The sequence below is a fragment of the Rhinolophus sinicus genome, linkage group LG13, assembly GCF_036562045.2.
Source record: "Rhinolophus sinicus isolate RSC01 linkage group LG13, ASM3656204v1, whole genome shotgun sequence".
NCBI classification, from domain to species: domain Eukaryota; kingdom Metazoa; phylum Chordata; class Mammalia; order Chiroptera; family Rhinolophidae; genus Rhinolophus; species Rhinolophus sinicus.
The window spans coordinates 15,094,404-15,117,674 of NC_133762.1; the positions used below are offsets into that span (position 1 = coordinate 15,094,404).

A 23,271-nucleotide genomic window follows, 5' to 3' on the forward strand; every position below is an offset into this window, starting at 1 on the left:
TGGTGCCCACGCATGTTTGTGGAGCTGCCTCCTTCCTACTGTGACCTGTCCCCAACCTCCCACCTCCCCTCTGGGCACTTGGAGTGTCCTAGAAGCCCTTGAACTGGCGTTTTCATTAAACAAGGACTTCCAAGGGACAACCACCCTTTCCTTTCCTGTCCGTTCTTGGGCACGCCAGAAGCTCTCAGTTCACAACAGGAAACCAATAGCTTTGTACTATCAGAAGACATTTCCTTCATAGCACAAAACGTCTGAGTAAGAATTTCGAGCTGGGCTTCACCCATTTCCTGCGCAAGGAGGCAAATTGGCCTATCCTTGCCCTCCAGAGCCTTTCCTGGCCAGCCCGCACTGACGCGGCGCCTTCTGCTCTGGGAAGATGAGCCCGTCTTCTCCGGCCACACAGCATCCAGCATCCTGTGTGGCAGACTCACTTGCAGTGGCCTCTCAACATTTAGGCGGAACCAAGAGTCTCTGACTAATTTGTACTCCTGTCTGAATATGTTTCATAGGCAGCTTTAAGAGTAAAAACTCCTGGGGTAAAGGAAGTCAAGCAGAAATTGATAGATGTGGGGACCATGAAAACTCTGAGGGACTCACGCCCAGTAGCTCCCTTACTACTGATTTGGTCCATAGGGGGATATGACCTTGAAATTGTAGGGTAGGAATGAGCTTTGCCTGACCCTGTGGTCCATCCCCTGTCTCACGCAGAGGTTAGAACACTGTACAGCCCACGACTCCTAACAGAGAAGACTCTGGTCCTCCTTACTAGTCACATCGCTCTTCCCAGGTGAGTCTGGAAGAGTTAAGAGACAAGTTCAATTGGCTGCATCTTACAAAGGGGAACAGCAGAGGTATTAATGGGGCGATTGCTTCTCACAGGCTGCAGAGCAGGTCTGTGGCAGAGCCAGGTTAGAACCCAGGTTTCTTCACCTTCAGGACCATGGCGCCCCCAAAGATGAGCATTTTGAATCCCTTTCTTCTAACGCTGTCTTGGAAACTCATGTGGATATGGGGGTTCCCCTACAAGGTAGCAGAAGGCTGTGTGTTTCTAAACAAAAATAGCCCCAAGAACTCCCAGCTTCTAGAGAGAATTCAGACCGAGCCCCTCCTCTCGCATGTCAGGCAGGAAGAAAAGGAGCACCGGGGGCTCCTGGGCCTTGGAGCAGCCCAGCCAGAGGGGGCCGTGTCCTGCAGGCAGCGAAAGGGGCGGGTACCAGCAGGCGTACCTGGTACAGGTGACCTGTCTGTCAGGAGGCGGTGAAGTCCCTCCCCCCAGCAGCAGCCACACCTCACCATGGGCTCCAGTGAGAGAGACCAGTCAGGAGCGTCCGTAGCTGGTGGTGAAGCAGCATCCGAGTCACGGAGTTTAGACAGCAAGGATCCAGCCTTGTAACAAGCACCGATCTAAAGGCACATGAGCAGCACACAGCCAAGCCTGAGGGTTCCCAGTGAGAGGACGTCGTGGGCGGGCAGGTGTAACACACAGGCCGTCGTAACGCTGAGCAGCGCGTTCCCCTGCCCACGCGCTGACAGGCTGGCAGTCCCTTGGGGGGAGAGGCACGGACGGATGGTTGGTGCAGGCACACACTACAGTTATTTCCCATAGTTTTCAGTGCATAGAGTGGGCTTTGCCATTTTTCACACATGCGTTTACCCTTCACATGTAAAGTCCAGAGATAGACACCCCTCCAGATATTTTTATGAATATTTACCAAGCAGACTCCCAACAGGAAATGAGTGGCACACTCAAATTTGGATAATGGAGGAGGATTGAATAGAGGAGTATTTGCGGGGGTGGGATGGGGGTGTTGGCGGGATAGTGTGGTGATCGGAAGCCTGGGCAGCTCCAGGTGATGGGACGGACCAGTGGCAGGGATCTGGAGGGAGGAAGTCTTGTAGGCGAGATGCTTGCAGAGGAGCCAGGACTTCTGGTCAGCAGGCAGCCCCTTGCAGGCAGCCTCGCAGAGGGAATCCTGGAAAACCAGTCCCTGACCTCGTTCCCGCCCCTCCTGCCTGCTGGGGCCTCCCATGAGCCAAGGGACACCTGGATACTGCAGTGCGTTCGTTCGGAGTAGCCAGTAGGGAGGTGCGGCTTGTGCAGTTGATTGGATGCTCGGAACAGGCTCAGTCAGAGGCTCTGTGGTTCCAATGCAGGGTTTGTCCTGCCCCCTGTGCTCCGAACATATGTGGGGTTCGCCAGGAGGCTGCAAAGGAGGCATCTGCCAGCTGAGTTTCTTTTCTTTGAAAATGAGAAAAGAAGGAAGCGCCCTTGTCAAGCAAACACCTCATTATTGATGGTCAAGAAGCGGGCAGAAACAGAGTTAGCTGTCTGGACAGTAAACAGTGTAGGGTCATGTCACACGTGCTAGCTTTAGGGAAAGGAGACCTCCTGCTCTCATGGAAGGCAACGAAGGGAACCAAGGGGATAAGTCCAGGGAGGCCGAGGGAAACGTGAGAAAGGTACTGGGGATCCCGTGTTTCCCCGAAAATAAGACCTAGCCGGACAATCAGCTCTAATGTGTCTTTTGGAGCAAAAATAAATATAAGACTTGGTATTATATAATATAAATATAATATAATACCGGGTCTTGTTTTACTATAAGAGTAAAATTTACTATTTTACTTATAGTAAAATAAGACCCGGTATTATATTAATATTATATTATCATTATATTATATTATATTATATTATATTATATTATATTATATTAGACTGGGTCTTATATTAATTTTTGCTCCAAAAGATGCATTGGAGCTGATTATCTGGCTAGGTCTTATTTTCGGGGAAGCGCGGTAGGTGAGGGCTCAGTGAAACTTGGACAGATGGTGGTTCCGGAAAACAACATAAACAGAAGACTTTCTTGAAGGAACTGACTATGCCTTTATTGTGTGTCAAGTAGAGTTGGTGAGCTGGGCACCTGACATAAGCTTGTGACAGCCAAAAGAATAGGTGGTAAGATGGGGTCAGGAGAACACAGCTGTGATTACCCTCAAGGTGGGCGCCCAGACGAGACGCGATGGTTGCGGGGGCGCGGGGGCCAGCCAGCAGTCAGCTGCCACTGCCACTCAGTAGGTGCCGTTTTCTTCTCTGGTTCTTCACCCCAGCCCTGGCACCACGGTATTTCAGATTAGGACAGATTCTGGTCAGAGGACCTCAGAGGGTCTGTCCTGACACAGGACCAGGACGGGAGTTCCCTGGTTTATGGGAAGGGAAGCCCCAGTGCTTTGGGGGAGCCCATCTCTCACTCTTCTCAGACTGAGGCGGTGTAGCTTATTGATTATTTATTGATCTTTGCTGTACCAGGCCTAATGACACAGAAATGGCGTGTCCTTCAAGAAGCCTTTCTATGACACCATAGCGTGAGGTCCATGTGAGAGAGGAAAGGCAAGATTCATTGTCCCTTAGTGGGGAGGCAGCACAGGTGACCCCAGGTGAGGCCAGGTGGGAGATGCCCCCAAGTTGGTACTGCTGCCTAATGCACATACGTTTCCCACTGGGGACAGCAGAGTTGCCAAGGACACAAAATGACAAGTCTGAAAACAGGGCCAGTCACTGGTAGAGTTATAGTGACACACACCTCTGTTCAATGCTAAATTTTTCAGAATGGATGTAGAAAATCCCTGCCCAGTGAGATCACAAAGTGAAATTTAAAGAGCTTGCTCATTGAGTTACTAAACCATTGGCCAAACTGTTCAACAGCTTATTTGGGGAGAAAATATGAAGAAATGGGCTCGTGTTCTAAGGAGAAAAGCATTCGGGTTAATTGCAGGACAAAAAGTCATTGTTGAGTAACGGGAAGGTTTGGAGACTGTTCCAGGCGATCTGGAAGGATGGAATCAGGAACTCTCAGGGGTGCAAGCCTTACTCGTGGCAGCAAACTAGGTTGAATGACGTTTAACTTGACAGTGTAACGGATCATGTGGCCTTATTTAGGGGCTCAGGGGATGGAGACCCAGAGGTAAGGGCCCTCTGTACTCAGTGCCACAGAAAGGGGCTTGGGCGAGAGAAATGCAGCTGGGACCACCTGAAGGACTGCACGGAGGTAAGGTAGGAGCTTACCGGTCGCCCAGGCACCACGCTTCCATCTGTTGGAAGTTCAGAACCAGCAAAACGAGTGTAGGATGATGGAAATCAGAGGTATGGGTGCCTGTGGCACAGATGGGGGGAATGAGTGAAGGGGGGCATGAAGGGATTTTCTGGGGGTGATGGATGTGTTCTTTATCTTGATGGAGGTGTACACATTTTTCAGAATTCACCAGATTATACACCTAAGCTATGTGCAATTCACTGTAGGTAAATTTTATAATATGGAATTAGAAAAATAAAAGAAATGGGGAAAATGATTTAGGAATGTTCCTGTATGGCCCATCCTTCAAAAGGGAAAAAGGATCTCCCCAGGCCGCCGCCTTGAGAGGGTGCCATGAGAGCTGACGCATAGGACTCGATGCCAGAGGACCTGGGCTCTGCACCTGGCTCTCTGGCCGCTCACCTTGGGGAGCTGGTCTCCCTCTACCTCTGTGCTTGTCTGTAAGCCCAGGGCACTTACCAGGCGGTGGCTAAGCTCTCCAGGCTGAGACTCCCTGTCCCCACTTTCTGAGACAGGCTGGCCGGATGAGCCGTGGGTGTGACCTGTGATTCTTGTGATCTGAATCTCTTCCACATGGCTGGTGTCAGCCCGGGGCAGGCAGCAGGAGGGAGAGCGGGGCAATCTGATACCTCGGGGAAGTCCAGCGCTCCGTTGTTGCTAAAATTAGAACCAGGCTGCAGTTTAGATCAAGGCCATTCCTCTCCCTGCCTGGTGAGCTCACTCTCCCTCCACCCTGCCCTGCAAACGGCTCTGAGTTATAGCGACCGTCACGTGAGCCCCAGCTGACTCCCAGTCCGGAGGAAGAAAGCTGAAAGGGGGGCCTAGTCTCACAGAGACCCTGACTCTTTGAGACATAGAGACAGAGAGTAGGAGAAAGAGAAAAATGAAGCAGACGAGGGAAAGGGCGAAGGAAAGAAGACTAAACAAGTGAAGAGAAGTAGCGCCTGGGAGGGAATGTGAGTGGGGCACCAGCAGCGCTGTACTTGGCCCTTGGCTGCTGTGGCTCCCCCAAAGGTAGCAGCCCCCCTTGTTGTAGAAAAACCTCCCCGTAAGAAATTATGCTGTTTCTTGATCACACACAGGCGGACCTCGATGCATTGTGCTTCACAGATACTGCGTTTTCATCAGCATCGAGGCGAGACCCTCCTGCAGCACAGCGATGACGACTCGCTAAAGGCTCCGACGATGCTTAGCGCCACTTAGGCACAAGGTATTTTTAATTAAAGTATGTACATGTTTCCACAGAGTGCTGTTGCACACTTCACAGACCACACTACAGTGTCAACATGACTTTTCTCTGCACCAGGAAACCCACAAATCTGTGACTCGCTTTATTGCAATGTTCGCTTTACTGCCGTGCTCGGGACACGAGCCTGCAGCCTCCGCGAGGAGCTTGCTCGCATCCGGGTGCCTGCCAGGGGCTGGGCTGGAATCCCAGCTGTGTTACCCATGGCCCGGGAGGAACCACGCAGGCTGGCTGCAGGGCAGGTTGGGGACACTTGGGGACAATTCTGTGGTCTGGCTGGTCTTGGTCAATCCCGCCTCCGGGACCGAGGTCATGGTGGCTCTTCATTCCTGGGGCTGCCCCGAGGATGGTCTCTCCATCCCCCATTTTCCCAGTGCTCCCGGTTTGCATCCAGGTGCATCTGGCTTGGCCTGTCCTTTCTGACGAACATGACAGTGCCCCGTAGCTTGTTAAGAGCCGCCTCCCCTGCCCTGCAGCCCTGCAGCCCTCTTGCTGTGAGCCGTGGCGATCAGGTCGGCGTGGAATGTAAAGTGCCTGGTGTGCTGGGCACAGAGGAGCTGCTGAGACGACAGCTGTTCCATAGGAGGAGTTACTAGGAAGTTTTAAAAAGCCGTTTAATCAATCAGCCAATCAATTTGACGCCCTGGACTTTTCAGCTGAATGGAAAACATTTTCTCTCAGGAAAGTCCGTGTCGCACTTTTGTGCTTGATGGCCGGCCCGTCATACCCGGATGCCATTCTCGTTGTTGCCGTTGGTGACGATGGGATGAGGACGCCAGCTGGAGGTTGCACCAGGTGCCCTGTCCCTTCCCGTGGGACAGGGTGGAGCTTGTGTCTTCGCCGCCCGGGGACCCTCGGCACACAGTGGGTCTGATGGCTTCACTTCGGGCTCAACTTGCAGTGAATTTCAATCTCGTCACCTGGACACTGCTGAGCAAAACTCACAGGAAGTGCTCCCCAGGACTGCCCTGGCGTCACGCCCCCCAGCCCCCCAGGGTTCCCCAGAATAGAGCCACAGCTCATCACAGGGAAGGAACACGCAATGACTCCTCCTCCTGGGCGTCTGGCGGTCCCCTCCTCGGGCCTTTGGGTGCTGTCTGCCCTCCCCTAGCTCGTGGCACCTATTGACAAGGACATGGGAAGCATCTGCCCCACTCGTGATGTCTGTGGTGGCTGTGCGGTCTGGATGCATAGGTCTCACTGCAGTCACAGGTACTGAGAGACCAGCCCTTTTTCTCCACCAGAAACACCTTCGGAGAGAAGGAGCCAGGCCTCCGGAGTCACACGCCCGAGAGGGGCAGAGCTGGCCTTTCAGGAGGAGCCTCCGGAGCAGTGGGCACAGAAGGGGCGGAAAAGAGAGACACTTCCTTGTAGACATGCCCAGCGCAAGCGGGAAACCCTGGGCGTAGCTCTGTGGTCGGCTCCGTGAGGCTATGTGTGTGAGGCCCCGAGAGGCGGGCGGCCCCCTTGGAGACAAAACGGCCGACTCAGAGCTGAAGCCCGAAGCATCTTACCTGTGGTGGCCGCACAGGAGCTCTGTCTGGGCCTCGGCTCCTCCCACCATGAAGTCAGGAGGTCAACCCCACCTGTCCCTCCTGCCTCTGACGCTCGCAGATGGACACACCAAGGCCCCCGCACTCTGGCTCAGCCCCACCGGAGGCAGGAGCTACACCTCCTTGTCTGTCATCTTGGTAGGCCTTGCATTTAGAGGTTCCCTCAGACCTGAGGCCTGCTGTTGCTGTCAGGATGTGTGTGTCCCCCAAGTCTCTCATTGCCTGTCATGACATCTGCAAGCCCCAAAGCCCCCCCAGTTCTCTTGAGTCTCCTTTCCGGCTAGGCAGGCCTGGGCATGGCCTGCTGACGGACAGTGGGCGTTCAGCCCAGGGCCCCGTGGAAGGCCAGACTGTCTGGGCTCTGGCCCGTGGCGGCACCGTCCTTGTCCCAGCTTCTTGCCTTAAGCTGCTGCAAACTGACCTCCCAGACCCTTCAAATGGGCCTGTGTGCATCTGTGAGACTGGGTAGTAAGCAGAGATACCAAGGCGTTTTCTATACGTGTGGAGGGAACTCTGCGTGCCTTGTTGTCTCATTCCTTGAAGAAATCCCTCCTGTCTGAACTGCAGTCGAACCCCAGAATTGCCCATCTGAAGACATTTGTGTCCTTTTGCAAAATACCGGTTGGAGATGTTGGATGTGTTACCTCATCTTTGTTATATAAGGACTCACTTGATAAATTTCTCCTTGAACACGGTGCCAGGAAAGATTTCTCCTTCCAGCCTGATTCCAAAGTTATTCTACAATGAGAAGGGTATGAGCCAGCGCGTTTCCCTCCCATCCAGGAAACTCAGAGATAAATCAGCCTTCAGCTGGAGTAAACAGCTCATCCCAGGTGCTGGAAACATGCTGTTCTCTTCTCGTCGAAATTGTTCTTCTTTGAGTTGCGGTCAGTTTCTAAAGTTTCCTTAGACTCTTTTGAGAAATAGTGAGGTGCCACCTTCCCCCAAGTGAATGCATGTGTACACACACGTGTGCGTGACACAGGTGTGCCCCCGGCCCATTTCTTCACGTCACCATCACCACGTCCCTGCTTTAGGCACTGGGCGTGCGGTGACGAAATGCTGCTGCCCAGGCGTTGCTTACAGATGGTCTATTGGGGGAAATAAGCAGATGTGCAAAGACCTTGAGGGTAAGGCAGAAGGGGGTGAGTCTGAAATCCAGGGGCAGAGAAAAAGCCGGCGTTGTTCCAAAGAAGAGAGGGCGACTCTGGAAAAAGACATCAGAATGGGAAGGCTCCTTGGAAGGAGGGGCGTTCCAGCTGGACTGGGAAGGATGCAAAGGACGTTGAAGGCAGAGGTAGAGGAGGGGCCTTCTATGGCGGGAACGCTTTGAGCAAAGACGTGAGCAGGAAAAAATAGGTTGCCCTCCACGTTTGCCCAAAGCCTGAGGGCTCGAGTTTAGTTGGCAGGTAAGATACACAGAGGAGGCAGTGGGAGCCAAGGAGACTGTCCTACAGCGCTATGTACTTGGCCATTTATCAACAGAGTTTGGGTTGACTGTCCTTTTGTTCAGTCACCCAGGGAAGTGGGCAGAGGAGCAAAAGCATGAGGCCTCCTGTGGCTCAGGTCCTCGGGCCGGGGGCGGACACGTCACTCATTGTGAGCACCGCAGCCTGGAAGGGAGACAGCCAGCTCTGCAGACCCAGCTGCAGGCCTTGACTCACAATGCCTCGTTTCAGATCTGTATGCTTTACGCAGTGATCACAATAGGCCCAGTACCCATCGGGCAAGCAGAGGAGGAGGGGTCCGCAGGGCCAGGCTGCCCAAGCCGACCTCGGAAAGGAAAGCCCAAGTTTTGTTTTCCTCAAGAGGTGGGTGGGGCTGCTGGGGAGGAGGGAAGGGAGGAGCCCCTAATTTAAGGCAGCGGTTCCCTTAACAACGCCTGCAGATGGATGAATTTCCGTGTGGCCTGGTTCTCTGTTCCTTTTCTGCTACTGAAGAGGAACAATGAGGGAGTGAGGGATAAGCAGTGATGTTTATCTTTCCAGCTCTGAACTTTCAAATGCTGGAATCCCCCGTGGTTGGGAAGAGTGGGTGTGGTCACTTCCCACCATTGCCAGAGGTGGGGAGACTCTGGGGAAGAAGGGGTGTGATTTCCTCCCTAATAGGAAATTTATCTCCCGAATGGGAGGCTGCACAGAGTCATCAAGCACTTATCTCCAGAAGCAGACTGCCAGAGAGGAGCCCTGCCCAGTCGTTTACCCCAAAGGGACGGAGTGAGCGCGAGGCGGGGGTGAGGGTCACCCCTGAGGCCCGCTGCCCAGGAGAGCAGATTGTGGCTTCTTCCTGCCCGGCTCTTCCACCCCTGACCCAGGACCCCCTGTGGGTCCCCATAACTCCTCCCAGGAGGAGCGCGGGAAACGAACCCAGGGGAAGGGGAATTTTGGTCCTGGCTTCCGATGGACGCCCGAGCCCTGGGATGTATGTCTCAGCGCTTGGCACCAGGCTCTGGGGGTTCTGAGAGGCCCACAAATAGCCCCGACCTGCAGGGCTGTTTGTTGCCATGAAGCATCCTCTTTCCACCTTAGACGTTACAACAGGAAGGAAGTCTGAATGCCACAGAGGCTAACACGTAGTAAATGATATCATTTCCATGGTTCTAAATCCTTATTTTTAAACATCTGTTTTATGGACCGAAAGTTATGCAAATCTCCCTCTCCCTCTGTCTGTCATATTTCTAAAGGATTTTCCCCCCTGTTATTTATGCAAATAAATAACGTCTCTGCGTCTGTTTTGTCATCTGTGGAATGGGTGTGACCTTTACCTCATAGATGTGTGAGACTTGAGACAATACACGTAAAGCATTTGTACCAATTGGCAAACATTCAATGAAAGGCATCCTGAGGGGAGAAAATTTCCACCTTAAATTTCTTCCGCCTCTGTGCCTGCCTCCCAGGTTTTTGGTACGGCCTGGGATTTTCTAAAAAATTATTTTTAGTTATGGTTGACCTACAATATTATATTATGTTCAGGTGTACAACATAGGGTTAAACATTCATATGCTTTATGAAGTGATCACAATACGTCTAGTACCCATCTGGCAATATGCATAGTTATTACATTATTATTGACAAAATTTAATGCTCATTATTATTTTTCTTCAAGAATTATGTAACTGCATTACTTTTCACTACAGTCACAGTAATTTTTTCACCTCAGTTCTGTGTTTAAATCATGTCAGTGCTTATATAATATATATTTGAGTGTTTATATAATGATCAGTTTGCTCACTGCAGCCTCCCTGTGACTGAGTTCTTTACCTTAGAGCCCAGTTGCGTACGATTTTTAAGGACAGGTGTAGGACAGGCGTCTTCTGAGCTGAGCTGTGCCTCAGAGTGTCTTTCTGTTGCGTTCAGCCATGAACAGCGACCCACTGCTCTTTGAAATCTTGCTCTGCGGACTCCTCCTCCGAGTTTTATTGACCCACCGGGCAAGGCCTTGGCCAGCTCCCTGTTTCTTCCTCTGCCTGAGACGTTTTATGTGCTCGATGATTATGGGCATTTTCCTTTATCCTTTAAATTAAAAAAAAAACATGTCTTCGCTTTTTATCCCTTAGGAATCCTCGTTCTGAACAAAAAGCGGGCTACCTCGGCCAGGTCTCTCCCCCCGATGTGCTGTCGGCGTGTTGGGGGCCCAGCTGATGCGACCCCCTGAATGTGGGCAGCGCCTCCCTGCGACTCCCCAGGCTGGAGTGGTGGCCGATGGAGTTGGTGTTTGTGACGCAGAGGTTTGGCCACCAGCTGGCAGGGCTCGAGGAAGGAACTGAGGAGATCCTCACGTCTGTATGTTGGTTTTCATAATGCTGCCTGACTGGGGCTGACTTTCCATATCAGATTTCTGATCAGTTCAGCCTTCCTTTTGGTGAATGGGTCCAGCCAGGGTTGGACTCTGATCAATCATAATGAAGCAGAGATACTGTGGGGATAGAGGCCTTGGCGCCCCTTCTTGTGCCAAATATTTACCCTTAATTGTTGAATAATGGTGGTGCTGGTGGGGTGATACCTGGGTGACCTGAGAGGGAGGGGCTGGCGAAGCCATCATCACAGGGGACACTTAGGCTGTGCTGGGGTGAGAGCTATTGGCCAGCCAGCATGGCAGCACGTCAGCACGTTCAGACCCGAGGAGCCGTTCCAGCGCACGTCCAGCCCCTGCTGGCTGACGAGTCCTCTGGTCTGTGCCCCCAGGTCCATCACTGCACCTGCTCGGCCTCCCCCGGCGGGGATGCTTTGCGGTGCTGCTTGGATACCAGCGGTGTCCTCCAGAGTGAGGACAGACAGCGATTGGACCTTCTCCAGGAACCTAAGTGCTCCTGACCGATGACCTCGCCGCACTGCTGCCAACTGTACCTTGTGTTCCCAGGTCAAAGGTGTGGCTCTCGGGGTTCTTCCGGGGGTGGCAGGTGCCAGGTGCACAGGGGACTCAGGTGGGCATTTAACTGTTACTGAGTCTCATAATGGCCTAGAACTGAGCTGAGGAACAGCTCTGTCACATGGTGGCCAAACTGTTAGGAGAAGGGTGCCAAGAAGTGTGGGCGTGTTTGGCACAAGACGGTGGTGGTCCTCACAATGTTCTCACAGTGAGAGGATCCGGAAAGTAGCGGACGTGATCTTGGCACCGGAGCTGCGAGGTGACAGTTGGCTCTGAGAAGGTGCTGGAACGGGGCCACAGCCACGTCTTCAAGGCCAGTTCCTGCACAGGACCTCTTGCAGGGAGTGTGAGAGGAGAGGGCACATGCAGAGTGTTGCATAAACCCACTGACGCATCGGCTCACAGAATCTGGTAGACGTTTGGATTGCTTGTAGGGAGGGCAGGCTGGTGACTAGGGCAGGCAAGCCCTAAGGGACGCTGGCTTCACTTGCAGACCTCAAGATGGGCTGCTAGGGGAGGACAGCCGACGGGGCAAGACACACAGCTGGTGTGGGGTCCTAAAATTGGGTGCTGATTTCGAAGAGGAGAATGTGAGGTGTGGGACTGGCTACAGCGAGGAGATGCTGTAGGTTTGGAACATCCTAAGTGCTAAGACGAAAGGGTTAGTGGAGCTGGCCAGACAGGCCTTAGAGATGGCCTTGGGTTGAAAGGCCACATGTCAGTCTAGTGCAGGACCAGGGGCTGGAGGGGGGGAGCACGGAGGGAGCCTGTCACGACGATGGCGCCGGTGCCGGCAGCTGCAACAGGCACCATTTGTGGGGCACGTAGTGCGAGCCGGCACCCTTCAAATCCGCTACCTCATGGACTTGCTGCAGTACGTGAGCAAAGCAGGTAGTCTTACGATCCCCATTTTACAGACGAGAAAATGGAGGCACAGGGAGGAGCAAAAACCTGCTCAAAGTCACGGAGCTAGCAAGTGCTGGAGTCGGGTATCAAGTTCCTTCCCACTAGTGAAGACCGGGCACACAGACTTGTGATGAAGTAATAAAAATCGGGAATTTTCCTGCACAGCAGAAACAATAGCAGTAGAATTCAGCATGAAAAACGGGGATTGGCTCAATCAGACGCTCCCAGGAGGCATCTGCAGGCAGGAGCCCTTAGCCAGCTTCCTCCCCCAGTTCTTCCTTCTCCCACTGAATGCCACGGGGCCGAGTGGAAGCCAGAAAGCAGGCATGGCCGTGCAGCTGCGTGGTGGACCTTAGTCACGTCTTGCTAGCTGGTGTGGAGGCCACTGAAAGGGGCCAGGCTGAAGTGCTGGGGGCTGCTTCCGGGACAGTGGGGATGCCGAACCTCTTAGTGGTGGTGGCAGGGTGGCGATGGTATTCGAGACCACCCCACGGTAAGGCGGGCCCCCGCTCTGTTACTGTGGGACGCGGAGCTGGGCTGGGGGTCACGTCCACCGGCTCCTGTGAGAGCGAACGGGTCCACGTTCCCTGATAAGATCTGACAGGGAAGTTGCATGTTGGTGACCGGGAATTTCTGGACAAGTTGCGAGTGACAGAAATAGTGGGCACGGGTGTGATGGGTCTGGTTGGAGTAGCTGAGTCCAGACTTTTCTGGAACTTCTGGACATGCTGTTGTTGCCAACAGGCTGGGGAGCTCCCAACTCCTGCTTCACGTGCCAGCTAGTGCGTGAGGTCAGATAGGAGCCGAGGACAACGAGAACTGGTCCCCTCTGTCCCCGGGGTGGGGTGAGGAAATGAGGTTAGATAGCACTGCTGTGCAGTGCAGAGTCTCAGGACGGGGAAGGAGACAGAACAGGGCGCTCGGAGCTGCGAGGAAGGAGGAAGGCTTTCTCTCCCACCAGCAGGCCTTAGGCTGTGCCAGAGGGAGGCAGCACCCACCAGTGACTTCTGACCTTCCATGGAATGTTCTGGAGTGTTTGCTTTTGGAGTGCACACTGAGGAACCACGTCAAAGAATTCTTTCCAAATGTCTTATATCTAAGTCTTATACACTTTTTCAGTTTGGATGTTTGGAAAAGCTAAAAGCGTACTGAGAGGGATTGGTTCACTATGCCCCCAAATCAAGGGCGAGTGAGGAGCCGATGGTTTTGGTGTTAGATTTAAGGTGGTGCAGGAAAACGCAAAGTTCCCTGAGAGCCAGGGAGAGGCGACTGGCTTAATCCAGCCGGGATGTGGTTGAGGGAGCGGGCCTTTGGCGCACTCGTGATGAATGAGCAGCTGTGACGTGGAGAAGAAGTGTGTGGAGTAAGGACACGCAGGCAGAGGGGACATCGAGGGCCATGAGAGCCCCGTCGTGGGAAACCTCCGATACTTTGATACCCCTAGAAATAATGTAAGAAGTACTGGTGACAGGACAGGGAGCCGAGACTATTACAAGTACGCAGTGATTTGACTGGCTCTTAACTTCACTGTTGGTTATCAAGAGGGAAGATGCATTCTAAGTTCTAGAAGCTCAACTTGACAATTCCGTTTGGGAACAGAGTAGACTAGGGTCTCCTGTTCTCAGCCATCTTGTCACTCTGTCCTTTTCCTTATTATGGACAAAAAGCTGTACCCATGATGTGCCACAAGTGGGCGCACTTGCCCAATTATGGAAGCAAAGGTTCCCCAGCAAAGATCTCAGAGCAGACTGTCCTCGCAGACTCTTCTGGACGACACATTCCCAGTGAGCGGGAGAAATGGCCCAACGTGATTCGATGAAAGCTGCAAACATCTGCCACATGAGGTGCCTAAGGAATCCGAGCAGAAAACTGGCGTCCGTTCTTGGTCCTAACTTCTTGAACCACTGAGACGTTATCTACTATTTATGCTTTTGTGACACAAATCAGGGTTTTAGTTTAGGTGAGGAATGTCACTGGGCCAGAACGTTTTCAAATATTTTTTTTTTAATGATTACAAAAAAAATCACATGCTCATTATGGAAAACCCTTCCCCATCAGGTACATATATATAATATGTATTATGTATGTGTGTAGATTACATACATGTATATTATGTAGATTATACATGTATATGAATACATGTGATGTTGTGTATTTTATATATAGCACATAAGCATGCTATACATATAAATGTACACATGTACCATCACATAAGTTTGTAAACTACATTATTTTTCCTGTGAATACACATTTTAATTGTAAAATGGACATCTTACATTATAAACTCTTTGTAATCTCATTTTAATTTAATACTTTGTGAGCATTTTCCAAATCATTAAATATTGCTCTTGTTTCATGATTTTTAATAGCTGCATGGCCATCCGGAATATAAATGCTCTCATTCACCGAAATGGCCCATTATTGTTGGCCATTTGGGTTGTGGGTTGCTTGCATTTTTTTTCCTGTTACAGTAAACATCTCCTTGGTATAATATCCAGATAGTGGAAGTCAGAGACACATACACTTAATTTTAGGGACTTTGATAACGTGAGCTAAACTGCCTCTGGAATCACTGCGGCCGTTTTCGGTCTCAGTGGCAGCAGGTGACAGAGCTTCCCAGACATTCTCAGGGTACTTACCAGATTTTGATAGACAGCACATCCCCACCCTAACTGAAGCCGCAGATTAGCAGAGCTCACAGAAGTCCCAGAAGGATCTAGAAGGAGACACTCAGTAACTCAAGGACTATCGTGTGTGTACTTTTCCTCCAGTTTCTCGGAGACGGTCCTAGCGATGCAGGGAGCGCTGGACTTGCAGGCAGACTGACCCGGGCTCCCGCAGGCGGTAGCCTGGCACCGGCTTCATTCCTCGGGCAGTGCAGGTCGCCCCACCGGGCAGAACACCACCTGTGTAGGTATTAGCTCCCCACGTGGAGTTTTTCTATGTATTATACCATCTAGAGCCCTAATATTAAGCATTACCACCCTGGCTGTGTATGTGGGAGTTATGTATTGAAGACACCCTTCTAGTGCATCGTAAGAGGCTAGAGTCCTGGGTTTTCTGTGCTGCTCCGACACCAGCTGTCTGACCTCTGTTAGACATTTCTCTTCCCCTGGCCGGGTGTTTGTTTTCCCATTTGCAAAATGGAATAGTCCTTGAATTTAAACGTGTGAGTTTCTCAAACAGAAGACTATGCGGCTATAGCACTCTCGTTGTCTGTTTTTTCAGAATAATCTCCGGAGTACTTACTGTGTCCTAGGCCTCCTGCCATGGGTGTGAAGCACGTCATCTCACTTACACGTGACAGTAACCACACGAGGTGGGTGTGAGTATTTTCACATTTTACAGATGGCGAAACTGAGTGACACAGAGGTCGTGCTGTTGCCCGAAGGCCGCACTGCCTGCAGTTGGTTAGTTCTGGGGCTTGAGTTGGGACTGTCTGACTCCAGAACCTGCGTTTTAAATCCCAGAGCTGCCATGGGACAGAGAATGATTTTGCAGCAGTTGTCATGACAATCCGAAATGGAGTGATGTGCATAGAGGGGGAGGCGACCTGCGGGCACTGTGGAGACAGGCCTCGTTTTCTCTTCTTGCATTCTTGTGCTGGGTGCACGTCTGGCTCTGGTGCTGACTTGGGCATTTCCCATAAACTCTCTGTGCTTCTGTTTCCTCGTTTGTGAAATGAGGGGACATCCTATCTTTTTTCATCAGATTAAAGGAACTGGAAAAGCTGACGGTTTGGGGAAATGTGTCTTTGCGCTGATATGCTTCTGTGCACACTCACCCTGTATCTTGGAGAATTTCCTGGAACCGGTCCACTTCTTAACTGTGTCCTATTGTACTGCAAGTGTTTGGGTGATGGCCTAGCTGCAGACACTGTGTGGTTACCAGCTCCCATGCTGCAGAGGAATAGGAGAAACGGACCCAGATTTACCCTGGCTGCGTTCTGAGTCTCGCCCTTAACGTGTGAAATGTGTCCATTTATGTCTTTCTGAAGCTGTAAACACCAGAACTTTCTTTTGACCAGGAAGACAAGACTAATGGATCAGTAGCAAAGAGGTGAGGGGTCCCACGGGTGGGGACCAGTGAGAGCTGGGAAGTCAAAAAGCCCTGGACCGAGAGGCCAGTGACGTCCATTCCAGCCGCTCTTCTTCCCCCCAGAGAGCGCGTGGCATAGCAGAGTTGACCTGCTCTGTAAGCCTCAGCTTCCTCTCCTGTAAACTTAGGTGTGGGACAGACTCGAGCAGTGGGTTTCATACTATACTCTGCAGACTCTTAGGGTCCTCCAATGGGGTAGGGTGGACGTTTGGGGGCTCACCATTTGAGTCAACCATAAGACCACACCTTTTTGTCTATTGGTTTTATGTGATTGAGCTCTGTCTTGCTTTTGTTGGAAAGGGGACTCCCTTACTTCAAAAAGTTTGAACTAAATTTCTGATGATTTTCTGGGAGTGAATGACACTCCCATAACCGAAATATCAGAGAGCCTGCCTGCTGTCTGAGGTCCATTAGAGACGGCTGGGAGCCCCCCTCCACCCCCCCACGCTGCTGAGAAGTGCACAGTCCTCTGAGGACACTTCCGTCCTGGGTGCCGGTCACTCCGCCTGCAGGTGCTGGCACCTTCTCCAGGACGCACTGCCTGATGAGAATCCCGCTGCTTCCTGCCGTTCGTTGGTAGGGCCTTTTGGCTCTCCCTAGCTCCTGTGGCCTGAGTCCACCTGGGCATTGCCAAACCACCAGGGTAGGACAGATACTTCCTCTTAACAGGTTCCACCCTCCTATGAATCAGTGGGGGTTGTAAAGAGGGGATTTCTTCTGTCTCAAGACTGCAGAGTACGTGCACGCATATCACCCAAGAGGTCAGCTGGAAGGAGGGCCTGGCGGTGACTGCAGGATTGCCGAGGGCCATAAAGAGGCACCATGGCCCATGCCTGGGGTGGGTGCTGGGCTCTGCTGATCACGTCTGCAGGGAGGGTCAGCACGCACAGTGGGCGGTCTCCTCCCAGGTGTCTCCTGGCTCCCAGGTGTCTGGTGCACCAGAGGGAAGACAGATGGAGACAAAGACCAGGAGAGCCGTTTCCGGTCAGAGAGCAGCCTGTGGGAGTAGCAGTAGACGTGGCATGAGCACAGTGGTTCTGTCTTCGAGCAGGGCTTGCAGCGCCCGGCCTCCCTCACCCCAGCTGCTCTGTGGGCAGAGCATTGCCACGTCTTTCCGGAGAGGCCTCCCCTGCACTGACCGTCTGGCACCGTTCCCCGTGTGTGTAATTGTTCAGAGTTGTCTCCTCTTTGTGACCCTCCCCAAAGGCAGGGCCCACGATTCACTGACTCATCTCTGCCTCCTGAGTTCTGAGCACAATGTTTGGTGCACAGTGACTCTTGGTTGAATGAACAATAAGATGGGCATTTTTCTAGAGCTGACAATATTGACTTTGGTTCTTTCCTCATTCATTTCTACCGGTCTGTCCCCACTGACACTGCCTCACTCAAGCACACCCATCACCTCTCCCCAGGCTGTCTCTTAGCTGGGCGTCCTGCCCCCCACTGCAGCTGGTCTGCTTGAAACCCACGCCGGCGCCTGTAACCCCAGCCAATGCTGAAAGCTCTACTCTGCCCTGTGTGAGTCCACTCCTTACAGAAGCGAAGGCGCAGTTCTCGCCTGGGGACAGGCCTGCACCTTCTCCTGTCCCCTCTCATTCCCCGTGTTCCTCTCCGGCCCTCGAGGTGCTAGTGTCTGCCTCCACACCCTGCCTCGTCCTGCGCCTCCTGTGTGCAGGTGGTCACCGCGGTTCTGCCATCTGCGTGTCCTAACCCTGTCTGCTTTTCATATTGTGGTGTCCGTCGAGCCTCACAAATGTCTGAGTCACTGTCCCTTACAGCACTGGTCTTACAAGATGATTCTGTCATGAACGGATTCGTGTGGAACTTCGCTGGGCAGCACTGTATCTGTCATCCTCCTCGTGGTTTGCAGGGCACCGTTATGTTCAAGGCTCCAAGAAGGCCTTCAGCAGGAAGCCTGTTCAGCCCTACCGGTCTCACCTGTGTTGTCAGCAGAACTCTTTCCAACCCCAGATCGATTCACACATCACAGAGCATTTGGGAAGTGCTTCCTAGGGAGCTATCAGTAAAGTAACTTTTACCCATTTTTATCTATGAAGATACTGAGGCTCAGAGGCAGAAATGCTTACACGCGCTGAGTGAAAGGGGCTTTAATCCCATTTGGCGTCTTCACAACTCTGGGATGACCTACCATTTGTCATCCACCGAGGACTTTCAAACTTCTTTTCAGCACCCTGGAAGTTACTTGCTTTTAAGATTATGACTCTCGTTTCTCTTTCCCAGTATCTGAACTTTGTCCTACTTCTCTTTCTAAAAATGATTCTGTCCCAAATATTTCTTTGGCCCTTCTTGCCAGATGTTTCACAAGTAATAAAAGGCTCCAATTAAATTTTTCCAAGAGCTTCATCAGATCATGAAAAATAAAATAGCAAATCAGTTTTCCAGTATATACCGGGTTTATGTCAAAATCATATTAACTGTAGAGGGGAAGATATAGCGGCCTGATTTCAAGGAGATATTTATTGCTAAGTGAGAACTGAGTAAATTGCTCAGCGGCCAGCAATGTATGAGTGCATTTCTGTTTTGATCTTAACTTTGAGGGTTTTGAGGAATGTAAACTTAAACTTTTCTACTATTATAATAAATTGAACATTTTAATAATTTTTTCAGAAATAAAAGTAAAGTTTTGTAAAAAAAATAATGCTTTTAAAAAACTCCTTGCATGTTTGTTTATAGTTGTATTATCACCTGGATTTTCAATCCATCTGTGTTGTCAGTTGTGAGATCCTTCTCTATGGTACTTTGCTTATCACAGATCCATTTAGAGGCTTGGGGGACTCTGTGCGTGCTCCCGGCTGCACCCCTGAAGAGTCGCGTCAGAGGGCTGTCCGTTATGCGGACTAAACCTCATCTAACCAGTCCAGCCAAGGTCACTAAACAGATCCCCAAGCAGACGAACAACAACGGGCATTGGCTTGGGGAATCTGTGTACAGAGTCACTGCAGTGTACTATCTAAAACGCTCAGTTTTCAACGAAAATTTATGAGACCTGCAAAGAAACGGGAAAAGACAGGCTTTGAGAAGACCCAAATTTTGGACTTCAGCAGACAAAGACTTCAAAGCAATTATTATAAATATGTTCAAAGAACTAACGGGACGCGTGGTTAGAGGACTTAAAGAAGCTAGGATGACAGTGCCTCAGCAAGTATAAGATACCAGTAAAGAAAGGCGAGGAAGAAAAGGAACAAGTGGAAATTTTGGAGTTGAGAAGTAGTATAGCCTAAGTGAAAAGTTCACTAAACAGATGGAGTAGTAAGTTTGAGAAGTCAGAAGAAGAAATGAGTAAATTTAAGAGAAATCAGTAGGAATCATGCAATGTGAGGAACAGAACAAAGAAGGAGGAACAGTGAATGCGGCCCTAGGGACATGAGGGCATTAGTACGTGTACCAACACACAGGCACTAGGCGTCCCAGAAAGAGAGGAGAGATGGAAAGGAGCATTAAAAATATTCAAAGAAATCTTGGCAAATCCCAAATTTCATGGAAGGAAACATTACACATAACCAGACGTTCAACAGATTCCAAGTAGGATGATTGCAAAGAGACGCCACTCAGACCATAGTCAAAACGGTGAAGACAAAGACAGGACGTCTCGACAGCAGCAAGAGCCCACACAAGACACTTAGTAAACACATGCAGGGAGCCCCAGTGAGGTTGAGTTAACTTCTCACAAGAGACATGGGAGCCAGAAGGCGGAAGGATGGTGTATTCAAAGTGTCGAAAGAAAAAATTGTAACCCAAAGTCTCATACTCAGTGAAACTGTCTTACAAAAATGAAGGTGAAATAGGAGGTAAGTAAAAACCGAGAGACTGTGTTGCTAGCAGAGCTGCTTTACAAGGAAAACCAAAGGAGCTTCTTCAGGTTGAAAGCAGGTAATACCAGGCTGTCATTTGTACCGACACAAAAAAACCAATGAGCACCAGCAAAGATAATTATGTGTGTGATTACAAAAGAGCATAATAGCATGTTTCCCCCTCAGTGATTTTAAAAGCAATTGCATAAAGCAATAGGCATCCAGTTACATTGATGGGCCTATAACATCGAGAAATGTGATGACCTTGATAACAGTGCACAGAGGAAGTAGGTGAGAGCAAAGCTGTATTGGTGTAAAGGCTTAGCAATAACCAAATCATTGGAACCTTATTGAATCATGTGGAGACCAAAGCTGCCTTGTCATATACTTGCTTTTACAGAGAATATGGAAACATTTAAAGAGGGGAAAAAACATGGACTTTAGAGTCAGAAAATCTAGGTTGAACCCTTGCTTTGAGCACCTTTTAGCAGTTTGAACGTGGATAAGCCACTAGTGTCTCTGAGCCTCAGTTTCTTAATTTGTTACATGCTGTTAGTGGTGTACTGTCTGACCCACGTTCCTCATTCCCTCTCTCCTTTTGAAGTACCCTAGAACGTGGTACTGCATTGACAGAGCTGGCCAATTCCCAACTGCGAGACAATGTTCCCAGACGGATCCGTGCTGCTGCTGCTTCAAGGTCACCTCCAAAGCACCCTTCCCTGAATCGTGCCCGTGCATCTCCTGATTCTCATTCTCACAGGCCCCAAGGTGGGGCTGAATGTTTCTTTAAACTCCTCAGCTTTTCCTTGGCACATCTTTCATTGCACTTACACGCCGTTCTTCCTGAAGTGACTTGTTTTCTTGGGTTAACTTCTCTGTTAGGCTGGGGCTGCTGAAGGGAGGAGAATTCCTGTCTGTCATCTCTGTCCTGAGTAGACCCTAAATACAGGTGCGTTTCTGAAAGCATTCGATCAGCGCCAAGTTCCAGGGGGTCCTACAGTAACTGTTTATCCCTCTCACTCATAAAATACTTGTTTAACAAGCGCTGGCTCCAGCGTATTCCAGTTTTATCAAGAGTTCTTGCAAATCAGCTTGTCCTTGCACTTGGAAACAGGTAGGGAGGAGAAATGCTGTAGAGCCCGTAAAAATATGGATCACCTCAGAAAACACAGAAACGGAAATATGCTAACGGTACAGTTCTTTTGAGTAATTCTCCCTTCCCCTCCCTCCTTTGCTATTTTGGTTTCCAAGTTTCTGTATTGAGCGCGTGTTGTTTTATGACTATAGAGATATTAGTGCTGATTTTTAAAAGAGGCTGCGAGCAGGATGTGCTTCCATTTAAAGCTTCTCTTTGCTGCCTGAACAAGTAAGGGCTATGCTACTTTTACAGCAATTTTCGTTTAAAGTCTGAAAAAAAAAAAAGTTTTACACTTGTCTCTGGGGGCATTTAGGACAACGAGGTGTGTAAGCTTGAGCTTTTCCTCTCTCCTGCTTTGCAGTTAAACTCAAGGATGCCCTAAGATGTGGCAATGGGATGGGGTGGGGAGTGACAGGAGGGTTAGGCTGGGGGCCCAGGGCAACTCATGTGCTGTCTCTCATTGGCCAGCAGGATCCAGGCCTTGGCCAATCACAGGGGGCCGGGTCGTCATGGTGACGGGCACGCTAACACAGCCTGCATGCAGGGAGGCCTGCTCACGCTCACTGAGACAGGAGGATGGCGCAGAACTTGTACGGTCCCCGAGTCAGGATGGGCAACTGGAACGAGGACGTCTACCTGGAGGAGGTGCGCAGGACGTGGCCAGGTGCCGCTCCCCAGGCTGCGCAGGGATTCCACCCCCACACCCATCTTGAGTGTGCCCGGCTTTGAGCCCCCCAAGCCTCCCTTCTCCCCCAGCACACACCCGAGTACCCCTACAATCCCACCCTCTCTGACCACTCCGGAATCTCATCTGCGGTCCTGCTGACCCAGGTCTGTGCCCTTCTGCCCTTTCCTCGGGCTCTTTGGCCTCTCCAGCTCGGTGCCTCAGCTCTCAAGAGGCCTCCCGCCTGTGTCTCCCCCTTAGTCTAGAGCCCCATTGAATTCCCTCTGTTCCTTCCAGACTTACAGCCCCAGAGTCTGTGGTCCAGGAGAGGAGGCCGAGGAGGCAGGCTCTAGATAGAAAAACTGCCCCCCATGTGCCCCACCCTGTCACACTACCCTCCTGAGTGTCCCGCAGTGTCCCTGTGACTGACCTTTTTCATTCACTGCCTTGAATTCTGTGGTGGTCTTGACAAGGCCCTGGTGGGAGGATTTGGTGGAGGGACTTTCAGTGTCAATGGTCATACACCAGGGGGACGTCAGTGGGGGACATGTGGCCTCCAAATGTTACTCATGATTGTGGCCAGCTGAAGTAGGGACGGGTGATGTTTCCTTTTGTTGCCTCTCTCATTTTTCTAAACATTCTACAATGAAATAAAATATTAAAGTAATGCTAAACAAATGTTTCCACCGTTCCCGTGATACTCACATTTCTTTTTCTGTTCTCAAATTTTGCTTTTCCGACTTGACATGCTTCTGACCTAAAAGCTACCAGTATCTGTATCATTCTGGACTGGTGTTGACCCTTTGGCTTACATTCTTTTTGTCTTTCACCAGGAGCTCATGAAAGACTTCTTAGAGAAGAGAGATAAGGGACAGCTCCTCATACAGAGAAACAGGAGACTGAAAGAGAATCTTCTCAGACCGGTAATTTTTAATTCAAACACCATTTTCGAAATCCTGTCAAATTAAATGTGAGTATATGGTAAGCAAGCGAAAATTTCATAAATGAGTTAAAAGTTGGAAAATGCCAGTTTTTCTGTTTAGGTATGAAAGCCATAATGTTTGAAATTCCCTAAGATTTCAGAAACATAAGAGAAGTTTGCTATCAATTATGTTTACCTGCATTTTCCAAATTGAAAAAAATGAGTAGGTTAATGCATGCATTAGTAAAATGCCCCTTAGCTGGTGCTCAAGATATTTTCAGTGAACGTTGAATAAATTAATCATGGACTCGACCCATGTGATTTTTCATCAGTTTCATTTTATTTGGGATTATCAGGGCCTCCGATTTGGCACATTGGGAGCGGGCTGGTGGCAGGAAAAGCACGACGAGGCTTTGGGGAACTCCGAGTGACTCCTTCGTTGAAGTGGCTCCCCGACTGAGAAGGAAGGAGGTGCC

The 23,271-nt window shown here is 50.6% G+C and overlaps 1 protein-coding gene across 7 annotated transcripts in view; it reads left to right on the forward strand.

Annotated features, from left to right (window-relative positions):
• The window catches only part of CFAP161 (cilia and flagella associated protein 161), a 60,488-nt gene that overhangs the window by 29,315 nt on the left and 7,902 nt on the right, over positions 1 to 23,271 (forward strand). The window contains exons 7-14 of one of the 7 annotated variants that reach the window (XM_074317688.1): positions 5,171 to 5,298; positions 10,444 to 10,669; positions 11,072 to 11,253; positions 14,933 to 15,071; positions 15,390 to 15,480; positions 20,676 to 20,839; positions 21,678 to 21,854; positions 22,707 to 22,796. In XM_074317688.1, the coding sequence (XP_074173789.1) occupies positions 21,786 to 21,854; positions 22,707 to 22,796 (159 nt within the window). In that variant the 5' untranslated portion in view covers positions 5,171 to 5,298; positions 10,444 to 10,669; positions 11,072 to 11,253; ... (2 more) ...; positions 20,676 to 20,839; positions 21,678 to 21,785. The other 6 variants (XM_074317687.1, XM_074317684.1, XM_074317685.1 and 3 more) reach the window with 6 other exon arrangements.